Below are 13,395 nucleotides of genomic sequence, written 5' to 3' on the forward strand. Positions count from 1 at the left end.
AAAAATGTCCCAAAAAATGATGTTCTAGCTTCAGCATAATTGATTTGGCCATACTCGGTTCGAGATTGTGGTCTGCATGCCTTCATGCATTTCTTCCAATGACAGGTTTATTTCTTAATTAGCATAATTTACCTTCAATAAATAGAGGTATATGGATATTTTTCTTGTTGAGCACCAATCTGTGCCAAAATTTATAAAACATCAAGTTTTTTAAGACATAGGGAGTGTAGAAGACAATTATTGTATAACTTGGCTCTTATAACTTTTCTTATAGCAAAGCACTCAGATCTATTGTTAGGCTTACTCTTAGAAAAGCTGTAGAGTTAATTTTTTCAGCTTAGTTTGATGAGTTTTTTAGTTCTATATGGCAGTGTACGTAGGTGTTCTCTTGACATCTTACGTTTTTCTTAAACCTTGTGTGCTCCTTAATTTGCGACGTTTCATTCTGGTGTATAAACGTTACCTAGCCAGATTTGTATATAGGTTACAAAAAATGTACACTGGATAGAGCACAGCTAGCAGAAAAGCCAGATTTTATTTGCTTATTTGCACCAGATAGAAGGATGCCGTCCTAGAGTCACACCATCCTATACATGGCTGTAGCAGCAGCACTGTTTGGGTATACTCCTTTCGTCACACCAGCCACCGTCATAGAATCGATTTGAGTTACAGATGAAGCGGCAGTTCTTACGGTCACAGTGGTCGTCGGAATAAGGCGAGAAGCAGTTTTTTTTCTGAGGCGGCTTTGGTGGACAGGGTTTCCCCCAGCCTGTATGTCACAGATCAAACAAGATTGGTCGGTTAGCTAATTCTTGCTAGTTCTTAGTACAAAAAAAAAAACTCTTTTGTTAGTAATTTGAAGTAAAAAAGTAGAGATCGAAGGTGCCTACAGCCGCCGCCTTCGTAGCATGGAGACAGTGAGGACAGGATGGCAACAACCAAGAGAACGGCGATTGTGCTGCTCTTGATCACCGCCATAAGGAAAGATGATCGAACTTCGTCCCTTCCTGGGACTAGGAGGCCGGAGAGATATTATGCTCTATTTGTTCTCTCATCTTGGTATCCTTGTCTCTTTATATAGAATAAAAATCCATCTCTATTATAAATGCAATCTCTATTATAAATGGAATCTATTATAAATGCATATCCAACATTGGAAAGGTTTGAAGATCTTATAAACTAGTAGACCCTCTGTCACATCGGATTGTAGAAAATATTAGTAACATTTGTATCTACAAATAAATTTACTATGAAAATATATTTAGCAATTCATCTAATGATTCTAATTATGCACCACAAATATTAATATTTTATATACATATTTAGTTAAAGTAAAAAATATATGACTTTCGGAATGGCACTATTTGTGGGATGAACGGAGTACTTGTGAGGCGTTGCATTTATGTAGAGATGACATGCCTCAATATGACTAGTTCACTGTTTTGGTGTAATTTAATTGAAAGGAAAACATTATTTTCATGTGAGGAACATTTAGGCCAACCCATCGGTTCATGAAATTCATCCACAGAAGCTTATGGCCCCTAGTGCAAATGGCCATTATCAGTACACGATGCAGAGTTGGGATTCTGGTGGTCAAAACAGGCCGACCCAGAGCCCATCCCCTGATACCATGTACTCTCTCCGTTCCAAATTATAAGATATTTTAGTTTTTAGATATATTATTTTTACTATGTATCTAGACATAGTGTATATTGTTAGCCTATTGTAATTATAGTATGTGTAATTATGATAGGTAGCCCTTGATTTGTGGCATGTACCACGCCTGTGTGGTTGGCTTATACGCCACCCCGGCCTCTATATGTACTGATGCATATTCATGGAATACAATCAATTATTCCCAAAACACTCTCATGGTATCAATCGCGGTTACGATCCGCTACTCTTCCGCAACCATAGCTCGCGCCCGTCACTGATCTGATCGCCGCTCCTGTCGCTGACGCCGTGGACTGGAGTGCTGCCGATCCAATCGCCCAGCCTGCTGATGCCCCGATCGCCCGCCCGTTCCTTCACCGGGTGCCGTCGCTGATCCCCCTCCCTCCAGTCACGGCACGTCGCACTATCCCGTCGCGGTCGCGGTTCACGGGCCTCCGTCATGGTCGCGGGCCCTCTGGCGTCGCGCGAGTCGCGCCCTCGCTCCAGTCGTGCGAGCCCGGCATCAGTCGCGGGCGTCGGCCACGCGATCACACGTCCTCGCTCTAGTCGCGCGAACCCGCGTGAGTCCCGCCCTCGCTCCCCGCTGATGATCGTGTGAGCCCGTCCTGCTCCCTGCTAACGCTCGCGCCCTCCCCTGATGGCGGCCGACGACGACGACGCCGCGGCCGCGGCTGCCGCCGCCAAGGCGGCCAAGGAAAAGGAGGACGCTGCCCGTGCTGATGCCGAGCGTCGGGCCGAGGAGGCTCGACTCCGTGCCACCGCCCTCGATGAGTACGAGCAGGCTCACGAAGCTCTCTGGGCGCAGGCCACAGCCGTCGTCAACGTGAAGGTCCTCATCCCCATCGTCCTCGACAAGGCCACGGACTCCTACACCAAGTGGCGTGGCATCTTCATCACTGTGCTTGGCAAATATGCCCTGACATGCCACGTTCTCGAGGATGAGGCCTTCCCCACGCTCCCGCCCTGGGTCCAGGCGGACTCCTGCATCCTCACATGGATCTACGGCACCGTCTCCGGCGACTTGCAACAGTCCATGATGATGCGCCAAGGTATAGCATGCCATGCATGGTGCTACCCCGAGGATGAATTCCTCGGCCAGAAGGAGTCTCGTGCCCTTCTCCTCGTGACGCAGTTTCGTAATTTTCGTCAGGAGTCTCTGAGCATCACCGACTACTGCCGCCGCCTCGAGTCCATGGTTGCATCCCTCACCGAGTTCAGTGACCCCATCGGCGATCGCCAGATGGTGCTCATGCTCCTCCGTGGCCTCAGCGGCAAGTTCCGCCACATGGTGTCTATCCTCAAGATGCATCGTCCGTTCTCGATGTTCGTGGAAGCCTGGACACACCTCCTACTGGAGGAGCTGGAGATCGATGCCCGTCCTCCATCTCCGCCGGCCGCCCTTGTTGCTGCAACACCGCATCCAGCGGCACCCAGCGCTCCCGCACCTCCACGTCAAGGAGCCATCCCTCCTCCGCGCCCTAATGCGCCCACTGGTGGCCAACGCAATGGCCGTCGTCGCGAACGCGGTGGCCACGGCGGCCACGGCGGCCCCTAGACCAACACCAGTGGTGCGCCCTCTGCACCTCCTGTTGGCATGCCCTATGGTGGACAGGGCGGTTCTTCACCAGGCATGCACCCGTCGTTCGCCCATCCTTGGGCGGGCACCGTGCGTATGTGGCCATACGACCCGACCGGGTGCCCGACACCACCACCGACATTCCATGCAGTGCCGCACTATGGTGGTTTTGGTGGTCCTCCCTTCGGCACTCCAACCCCTCAGTACGGCGCGTACTACAGGGGAGCTACTCCACCGGTGTTCCAGGTGCCCGCACCGGCATATCAGGCGGCGTCCTGGAACCCCACTCACAGCGAGTCATGGAACCAGGACTCCCTGGCGCACTCCTTCAACACCATGACGCTGACCCCGTTGGCCTCGACGACTGAGTGGTATGCCAACTCTGGTCCTGGCTCACACATGACATCCGATGCTGGTAAACTCTCCCCCATTTCCCCACCTATTTCATCTACTCCTTCATCTATCATCGTGGGAAATGGTGCCTTGCTTCCTGTCATTGCCACTGGATCACACACTTTTTCTTTACCGCATCGTAATCTTGTTCTTAATAATGTTTTAGTGTCGCCCCACATCATTAAGAATTTGATTTCTATTCGTCGTTTTACCACCGACAATAACTGCTCAATCGAGTTTGATCCTTTTGGCCTTTCTATGAAGGATTTGCAAACCAGGAACGTGATCGCCAGGTGCAATAGCTCCGGTGACCTCTACCCGTTCTATGCACCCTCCACCAGCACCTCCCCATTCCTCGCCGTAACCACCTCCCTTTGGCATCGCCGTCTCGGTCATCTTGGGCGTGAAGCTTTGTCCAAACTCGTTAGTTCCAGTGTCATTTCATGTAATGAAGATGATATTGATCACATCTATCATGCATGCCAACTTGGTCGCCATTCACGTTTGCCTTTTAGTTCATCTATCTCTCGAGCCATTCATAATTTTGATTTAATACACAGTGATTTATGGACATCTCCAATTGTTAGTGTGTCGGGCTACAAATATTATCTGGTTATTCTTGATGATTGCTCCCACTACATTTGGACTTTTCCGCTCCGCCTCAAATCCAAGACATTTTCCACTCTTTCTCATTTTTTCGCTTACATTTTCACGCAGTTTGGCATCACCATCAAGAGCGTTATGTGCGACAATGGCCATGAATTCGACAATTCTCAGGCCCGCACGTTCTTTCTCTCCCATGGTGTCACGCTCCACATGTCATGTCCATATACCTCTCAACAAAATGGGAAAGCCGAATGCTCTCTCCGCACCCTGAACAACATCGTGCGCCCCCTTTTGTTTCAAGCAAGTCTCCCTCCAGCCTATTGGGTTGAGGGTCTTCACACCGCGACATATCTTGTGAATCGCCTCCCCACTAAAACCCTTGCCTCCTCTACACCATATACTGCTCTATTTTCCACCAAGCCCTCCTATGATCACCTCAAAGTTTTTGGGTGCGCTTGTTATCCTAATATGTCCTCCACAGCACCTCATAAAGTTGCCCCTCGCTCCTCTCTATGTGTTTTCCTCGGCTACTCCTCGGAGCACAAAGGCTATCGATGCCTCGAGCTTCAGTCGAACCGCATTCTCATTTCTAGACATGTCATTTTTGATGAATCCATTTTCCCTTTCTCCGACATGTCTAGCACACCCATGGCATCCTCCGCCTTAGATTTTCTCATCGATGATCATGATCTTACTACTTCAGTTCTTGGGGCTCGTTTTGTGAGTGCAGGTACTGTAGCTTCCTCGGCAGCACACCCCGCACTGTCGAGCCCTAGTGCAGGGCCATGGTCATTGGGGTCCAGCTCTGCTGCGTCCGGCACCGCCGCACTTGTGCATCCCACACAGGCCACTACCAGTGGCGCCCCGCCGACCGTGAGCACTACGTCCACGACGTCCGACGTCGCTGCCCCTATGCGCCCCACACAGGCCGTTGCCAGTGGCGCCACGCCGACCATGAGTGTTGCCCGTCCTGCTGCCCCTGCTGCTCGCGCACAGGTTGTTGCCAGCGGTACCGGCCACACAACTACTACTCGGCCGATCGCCGTTCCTCCGGTCACCAATACGCGCTCGATGCGCACGCGTGGCAAGGCTGGCATCACATAGCCCGTGGACCGCCTCAACCTCCACGTTGTGCCCATGTCGCCCCTTCCTCGCTCTGTTCGATATGCACTGTCAGACCCCAATTGGCGATCCGCTATGCAGGCTGAGTATGACGCTCTGATTGCCAATGACACCTGGAGTCTTGTGCCTCGCCCTCCTGGCGTCAATGTTGTGACTGGCAAGTGGATTTATCGACACAAATTGCTTGCTGATGGGTCTCTTGATCACTGCAAGGCGCGCTGGGTACTACGGGGTTTCACATAGAGTCCCGGCCTAGATTATGATGAGACATTCAGTCCTGTTGTTAAGCCTGCGACGGTTCGAGTTGTTCTCTCCCTGGCATTCTCTTAGAACTAGCCCATTCATCAGCTCGATGTTAAGAATGCATTTCTCCATGGTACTCTCACTGAGACAGTGTACTGCGTACAGCCGTCTGGGTTTGTGGATTCTTCTCGCTCAGATTTTGTCTGCTGGCTCAACAAGTCCCTATATGGTTTGAAGCAGGCTCCTCATGCTTGGCATCACAGGTTCGCCTCTCACCTTGTGTCCCTGGGATTTGTTGAAACAAAGTCAGATACCTCGCTAGTCATATGTCGTCGTGGTCCAGACACAGCCTACTTACTGCTCTATGTGGATGACATTGTTCTTACCGCCTCCTCCATCGGATTTCTCAAGCACATTATTGAGGCTCTCCAGCGTGAGTTTGCCATGACAGACATGGGTCAGCTGCGTCACTTTCTGGGCATTTCTATGACACGCTCTACAGATGGTATGTTTCTTTCTCAGCAGCAGTATAGTCAGGAAATTTTGGAGCGTGCCGGGATGACTGTGTGCAAACCATGCAGCATGCCTGTTGATCTACACTCCAAACTATCTGCTGATGGACCACCTGTTGCTAACGCTACACAGTACCGCAGCCTAGCTAGCGCTCTGCAGTATCTGACTTTCACCAGACCAGACATTGCTTTTGAAGTTTAGTAGATATGCCTCTATATGCATGATCCTTGGGAACCGCATCTCGCTGCTCTCAAGCGGATCCTGCGTTACTTGCAGGGTACGCTGTCACTTGGATTGACCATGTGCCGATCTTCACCTACGGACCTTGTCGTTTACACGGATGCCGACTGGGCAGGCAGTCCTGACACTCGCCGGTCGACCTCTGGCTACGCAGTATTCCTCGGGGATAACTTGGTGTCCTGGTCCTCCAAGCGTCAGCATACGGTCTCTAGATCAAGTGCTGAAGTTGAATATCGTGCAGTGGCAAACGGTGTCGCTGAAGCTACTTGGCTACGTCAGCTGCTTCTTGAGCTTCGCCACCCCCCTCACCGTGCCACCTTGGTCTATTGCGACAATATCAATGCTGTATATCTCTCCGGCAACCCCGTGCAGCATCAGCGGACGAAGCATATTGAGATTGATCTCCATTTTGTTCGAGAGAAGGTCGCCCTCGGCCACGTTAGGGTTCTACATGTTCCTACAACATCGCAGTACGCCGACATCTTCACCAAGGGCCTTCCTACCTCACTATTTTAGGAGTTTCGATCCAGTCTGAATGTTAGCGATGCTCCTGATTAGACTGCGGGGGAGTGTTAGCCTATTGTAATTATAGTATGTGTAATTATGATAGGTAGCCCTTGATTTGTGGCATGTACCACGCCTATGTGGTTGGCTTATACGCCACCCCGGCCTCTATATGTACTGATGCATATTCATGGAATACAATCAATTATTCCCAAAACACTATCGTATATCTAAGTACATAGCAAAAGATATATATTTTAAAAAAATAAAGTATCTTATAATTTGCAATGGATGGAGTGATTTTGGATTGGGCCTTGGTCGGCTCGAGCCAATGAGCCTTTGACAACGGTGACCCAATCAGTCAAACCAAAAACAATAGGTTGTTCGCTGTAGTTTGTGATTCACGAATAAATCATAGATGAACCAAAGAACTATTAAAATTAAAATGTTGTTTGAAAGACAATTAATAAAAAGAAAACTCTAATAGAAAATGAGACGATAGACCAAACTTATAGATCATCTAAAATATGGGTAAAAGTTTATTTTTCCCTAAGTTGCACGTAAGTTTGATCTTTGACCTTGCATTACAAATCCGGGTAACAGGCCACACTAGTACAGAAACAAGCTGTACTCCCAGTTGGGAAACCCCTTCAGTCCTGGTTTCCCAACCGAGAGCACGAATCCAAGACTAAAGGGCCCCTCTTTTAGTCCCGGTTGGTAATACCAACCGGGGCTAAAGAGGCCTCCTGGCCTGGCCACGTGGGCCGGCCCTTTAGTCCCGGTTGGTATTATCAACCGGGGCTAAATGTTTTCTTTTTTTTCTTTTTTTTGTTTCTATTTTCAATTGATGTTTCATTTTGATTTTCGAATAGGTTTTCGAATACGCATTCTACGCTGCTAATAATATACGTATTCTACACGCTTATAATGTTCGAACATTTTGTACAAACTAAAGTATGAAACTAACGTATATATTACATGCATATACATATATCGTAAGTTATTTTATGTACATATAATATGTATATATATATATTACAAATAAAGCTTGCATTGTATATTCTATCATATCCTCTGGATAACAAATTCACTCCATCTGGTTTGGCTTCCATGTTTCGTTCATGTCATTGTAGAACTCGCCGGCGGGGTTTAAGACCTAGTCATTAAGAAATCCTGCTATGGTCTCTTGAATTGCTTTCAGTTGATCACGTCATATGACTTTTTCCTTCAATCATAGAGTCTTCAATAAAAGTTAAAGGAAAAATATTAATATATATATATGTGTGTTGGTCACGTGATTCTTATATATATATGAGCAATACAAGAAATTGTGAATATATTAATATATTTATATAACGTACTTTGAGGATCTCTTCAGGAGTTCTTTTTTAGTATGCCATGATGAACTCGCAAACATAGTATCTGCAGTAGTTGGTCCCCTGTTCTTGCCTCAGAACCCACTTTTATAAGAAAAAAGATCTAGTGAATTGAAAGCATGCATGGTGTTAATTGAATTATATATATAAATGTAGCTAGTACTTACTTTGTGTGCGATTACATCCAGTGGCGCTTTGCAATGTTTCATGTGGTGTTCCTCAATGAAACTTTTCCAAACATTGTGCCCAATAAAATAAAAAATTAATTTGGCCTTTAATAATTATTGCAGTTAAGAGATTGGGGTATATATAGTTGCTAGAGAGACCAAATTACCCTTGGATAATATCTATCATGTCTTGGTACTCTATTTGCTCTTTTCTTAACGAGTCTAAGATGCTCAACCGACTATTGGCCATATCGATGACCATCAATATCCAGTGATTGATGCATATGTTTTTATACACAAATATGATCGACATTAACTAGAGTCAACATATATATGGGAGATAGCTTAGCTAGTAAGCAAATAATTGAACAAATGTCCATATGATCGACATTAATTATTTAACACTCACTTGAAGTTTTAGGGGAAGAGTATGTCCTTGTTTTGTTGGTTCACTAAGAACCTCTTGAGATTTTTCTCGAGTTCAGCTTTTCATTCAGGCGGGGGATTAGGGTGTTTGAATACGACATTTGGATCAACGAAACCAACATCATTATCCTTTCTCTTTCTGAGTTCTATCATCTCATATTTGCATATATAAAAATATAGTGTGAGGATATATAATTTATATATATACATGTAGCTTTATATATATACACTTTAATAGTAGAAAATAATCACACTTTTAGACAATAGCAGCTAATGAGAATTTTGTCGAGAGAGTCCAGGTGGCATAGTTGGTGTAATTCTAAAAACTCAACATATACCACTTGTTTAGCAGGTACATTTGTGTACCCAGTTCACCTAAGGCCTCAGGGTTGTATAGACTCTTTCCATGTTCAAATTTCTTCTAAGGATCCACTTTCGGAGCTGATGGTCCTTCAGCGAGCACTTGGGCAAGGTCCAAACCAGTATCCACGTAAAACCGAACCAGGTCCTCAAAATCGACGTCCAGTAAGTCTAAGTTTGAACCATATTCATTATGAATGACAAGAGGGGGGACTAATTGTTGCGATTGTTGTCCGAGTTGTGCAACACCTTTCCCTGCTCTAGTCTTTTTTTGCGCCGCCTCAAATGACTTGGTGAGAGAGCGGTCGTAGTCTGATTTTGGCAGGGTCTTTTGAGATTCCTGCTTTTTCTGGTCCACCTTCTTTCTTAGAAGATCTTGAGGTAGGTAGAAGTACGGTTTTTCTGGGTTCTCCCTCGCTTCTCATTGCTTTCTTACTTTTTCGAAGAAACTATTCACATCTTTTTGTACTGCAGCATTTAATTCCTTTTCACTTTTCTCGTAAGATAGTTTTTGGAGAATAACTGGATTAGAGGAGGCTTTCTTCTTTGCCGGTTGGTGGGCCAACAACTTCATTTGCAGGGCGGACCTCTTAGGAGCTGGCTGCTTCTTGGTCATCAAGGGAGGTGGGGCAACCGTTGGAGACCTCCTTGGAGGTGGCGGCGGTGGCGGCGTTGCATAATCATTGCCCGGAGCACTATGATGATCTGGAGATTGAATAATTGGACTTAGGTTGGCGGAGGTCCTGCTGTGTGAGTATAAAAAAGAATAATTAGGTATAAGAAATTGTTATTATAATCATGCATGTAAATAGAAAATTAGTGAAAAATGGTTTCGTTTACTTTTGTCCGCACCTATTGTCTGGTAGTTGAGGAAGCGGCGGTGGACTAGAGACCCTGGGAATAATGATGTAGTGCTTGCGCCATAGTATGAATGTCTTCTCTGCTTCTCCTAGAGTCTTCTCCCCATCACCTCCTGGAATGTCAAGAGCTAGATCACTAAAACCTTTGTTAACTCTATCCACTGAGATGCTAACATATCTAGGTGGTATTATTGCCCCATGGATTCTTGGTGTCTTGGTAGGATCTGGAGGAGAAAAACACCGAGAGCCACCATGATTATGGCATTCCCTTTTGGAATATGTAGCTCACATGATGTAAACGGTGCAGTGATGTCATCCACGGGGAAACGTAGCATTGTGTCATCTTGATTTGGCAACTCCGTGGAAGTGCAACTGCTTTTCAACTGATCAGGGGGGGCTAATATTAATGTTGATTCCTGGATCTGGTGCCTGCCTTTGGGCACTCATTGCTATTTATACTTGCTTTATGATTTCCTCCTGCATTCTAGCTTGAATGTCTTTTTCGTGCTCCTGTGCTTGAAGCAACGCCTCCCATGACTCACGAACATATTCCTCCAACCTGCTGATCCACGTTGCTTCGTCATCCTTCCTTCTCTGTCGGCTTCTGTAGGTATCTCTATCGTTAGGGAAACCATGCTCCCAAGAAATGTTTCGTCATAAACCTCTCGTTCGGCCACTGTGTTCAGCAGTCCCGATGGCATGGTGGTATACCTTCTGTCGGGCATTCTCTTGGTTCATTCTCACCCGTTCCTCACCCTCTTCCGATGTCTTGTACTATACAAAATCATTCCAGTAGGGCCTCAACTTCGCGAGCGGGCCCCTAGTATTGAAATTGGGCGTTAGGTTCTTCTTGACGTATTTCGTGTATAGGGATTTCTTCCAAGTCTGGAATTGTGTGGCCATCTTCTTCATAGCCCACTTTTGAACAAGCTCCTTCAATTCATCATCGCTGATATCATCATAATCATCCGCTTGCAACGTGAAATGTTGAAGGATATCATCCCAAATTAAATTCTTATCAAGATCAGAGACAAAACTAACATGAGGGTCGTTGATCTTTTGCTTCCATTCACGGGCATTGATCGAAAGTCTATCCCTTACAAGGTACCCACAGTGTTGCACGAATTTCCTTGCATGTGGACCAAGTTGTTCGCCTGTCTCAATATTGAACTCCGATATTATGTAGCGCCCCTCCAATGGCTTTTTCAGTCCTCGAATATTTTTTGCTTTTCGCTATTGTGGTCGTCGATCTAGAGGGCTACGTATAAAAAAGAATAAATAAATATCATGTGTACACATAATAGATGATAGATATTCAAATATATATATATAATATTCAAATATATATACCTCCCCAGTATTTTCTTGCACAATATTTTCTTGCTTATTTTCAAGAGCCAGGTATTGACTCCCGTCATCTACATCCTACTGGTCACCATCGGCAAATTGAGTGCCGGTGTTGATAATATCCATCATTTCTTCATCCATGTTGTCTTTCGGGGCAGCCATCTAGCTTTTACACCACTAGATATATCTATAAAAAATAAAAACCATATATCTATAAAATGGATCGAGTCATGTGCTTAAAATTAATTAAATAACTACACTCGAAATTCAAGTCTCCAAAGCATAACTTTGATTTCTTATTTTCTAGAAATATTTATTGGCAAGTGATATATATAACAAATATATATATAACAATATAAATTTAAAACTCTCTAATATGTATAACAAATATATATATAACAATACAAATTTATAACTCTCTAATATAGATGTATAACAAATTTATATATATAAAAATACAAATTTATAACTCTCTAATATATATATAACAAATTTATATATATAACAATACAAATTTAAAACTCTCTAATATATATATAACAAATTTATATATATAACAAATTTATATATATCAATACACATTACATTGGGGCAGGCGGCGTTGGTGGCGCGCGAGGCGGCCGACGTTGGGGCGGCCGGCCGACCGTCGCGGAGGAGGCGCACGGGGTCCGGCGGTGGCTCGGACCACACGTAGTCGAAGAGCGCGTCGGAGGTCAGGAACGAGAAGATCGGCGCCGGGTCCGGCGGCGGCGAGGTTAAGGACAATGAGGTGGCCACGGGTGACGGTGATGAGGGTGGCGGCGGCAGTGGCGATGGACAACGAAGATGAAGAGTGAGGAGGAAGAAGAAACGACCGCCTTATATAGGGGAGGGACCTTTAGTCCCGGCTCCTGTAAATGCCCGGGACGAAAAGACCTTTAGTCCCGGCTGGTATTACCAGCCAGGACTAAAGGTGTATTTTGGTAGGCCGCAAAAAGTGCAGCCAACCTTTAGTCCCTGGTGGTAGATCTACCCGGGACTAAAGTTGGGCTACAGTTTCACTTCCCGTCCGTTTCAAGCTCCATTTGTTTTTTTATATATTTCTTTCTATAAAATGTTAAAGTCTTGTTAATTGCACAGTAAATTAAATACAAGGCATAAAATTATTTTAAAAGAACATGGATTTACTTTTGCTTTATTGTACACAGGAAAATTGTGTGACCTAAAGTTTTTTGTTTTTTCTTATAAATATTGAAACATAATGTCATTAATAATTACTATTTCGTTAATGCAAAAATGTAGTGTAATTTAAATCATTAAAACTTTTATTTTCGATTGGAAATTTGTTTTCACATCATTTTAATGTAATTTTTTTCATTTTTTCATCACTCATTGTCCAAAAGCAACATGGAAACCCACCATCAAACACAAATTTAATCTGAACATAGAAAAAAAGGAAACACCTAATAAACATCTCTGAATTCATAATTATTACATAATACCTCTAATACACACTATTAAACATCACTATATATATCAAGCGAGCACAGTAGTGAACTTCTTCTTAACGTATATCCCTTGGTTATGACCGCGCCGTAACCATGGAGTGTCCTCGTCATTTAGCTGGATGCTTGGGTCTTTGTTCACTGTGAAGGGTGGAATTCGGTCATCCTTTTCATAATCTTCTGATATGTCTGACTTGTCTTCAATTCTGACAATGTTTCTTTTCCCTGAAAGAACTATGTGGCGCTTTGGCTCATTGATTGGGTCGTTGTTGTTTTTCCCTCTCTTCGGTTTTGTAGACATGTCCTTGACATATAACACCTGATTCACATCTTGGCAAGGACGAACGGTTCATCTTTGTATCCAATATTGTTGAGGTCCATGGTTGTCATTCCATACTGGTTACCGACTGCTACCCCGCCTCCAGTCACCTTTATCCATTGGCACTTGAACAAAGGTACCTTAAAAGTAGGTGCATAGTTTAGTTCCCATATCTCCTCTATGTG

The 13,395-nt window shown here is 44.9% G+C and overlaps 1 protein-coding gene across 1 annotated transcript; it reads left to right on the forward strand.

Moving 5' to 3' along the window:
- Positions 1-2,311: 2,311 nt before the first annotated feature.
- Positions 2,312-3,229, forward strand: LOC136489130 (uncharacterized). The gene has a single exon (XM_066485847.1). It carries the CDS (start codon positions 2,312-2,314, stop codon positions 3,227-3,229), a length of 918 nt encoding a protein of 305 aa, XP_066341944.1.
- Positions 3,230-13,395: the final 10,166 nt, after the last annotated feature.

This window comes from Miscanthus floridulus, chromosome 10 (genome assembly GCF_019320115.1).
Source record: "Miscanthus floridulus cultivar M001 chromosome 10, ASM1932011v1, whole genome shotgun sequence".
Classification (NCBI taxonomy): domain Eukaryota; kingdom Viridiplantae; phylum Streptophyta; class Magnoliopsida; order Poales; family Poaceae; genus Miscanthus; species Miscanthus floridulus.

Coding starts and splice junctions, on each gene's coding strand:
- LOC136489130 (XM_066485847.1), top strand. CDS start 2,312: ATGGCGGCCGACGACGACGACGCCGCGGCCGCGGCTGCCGCCGCCAAG.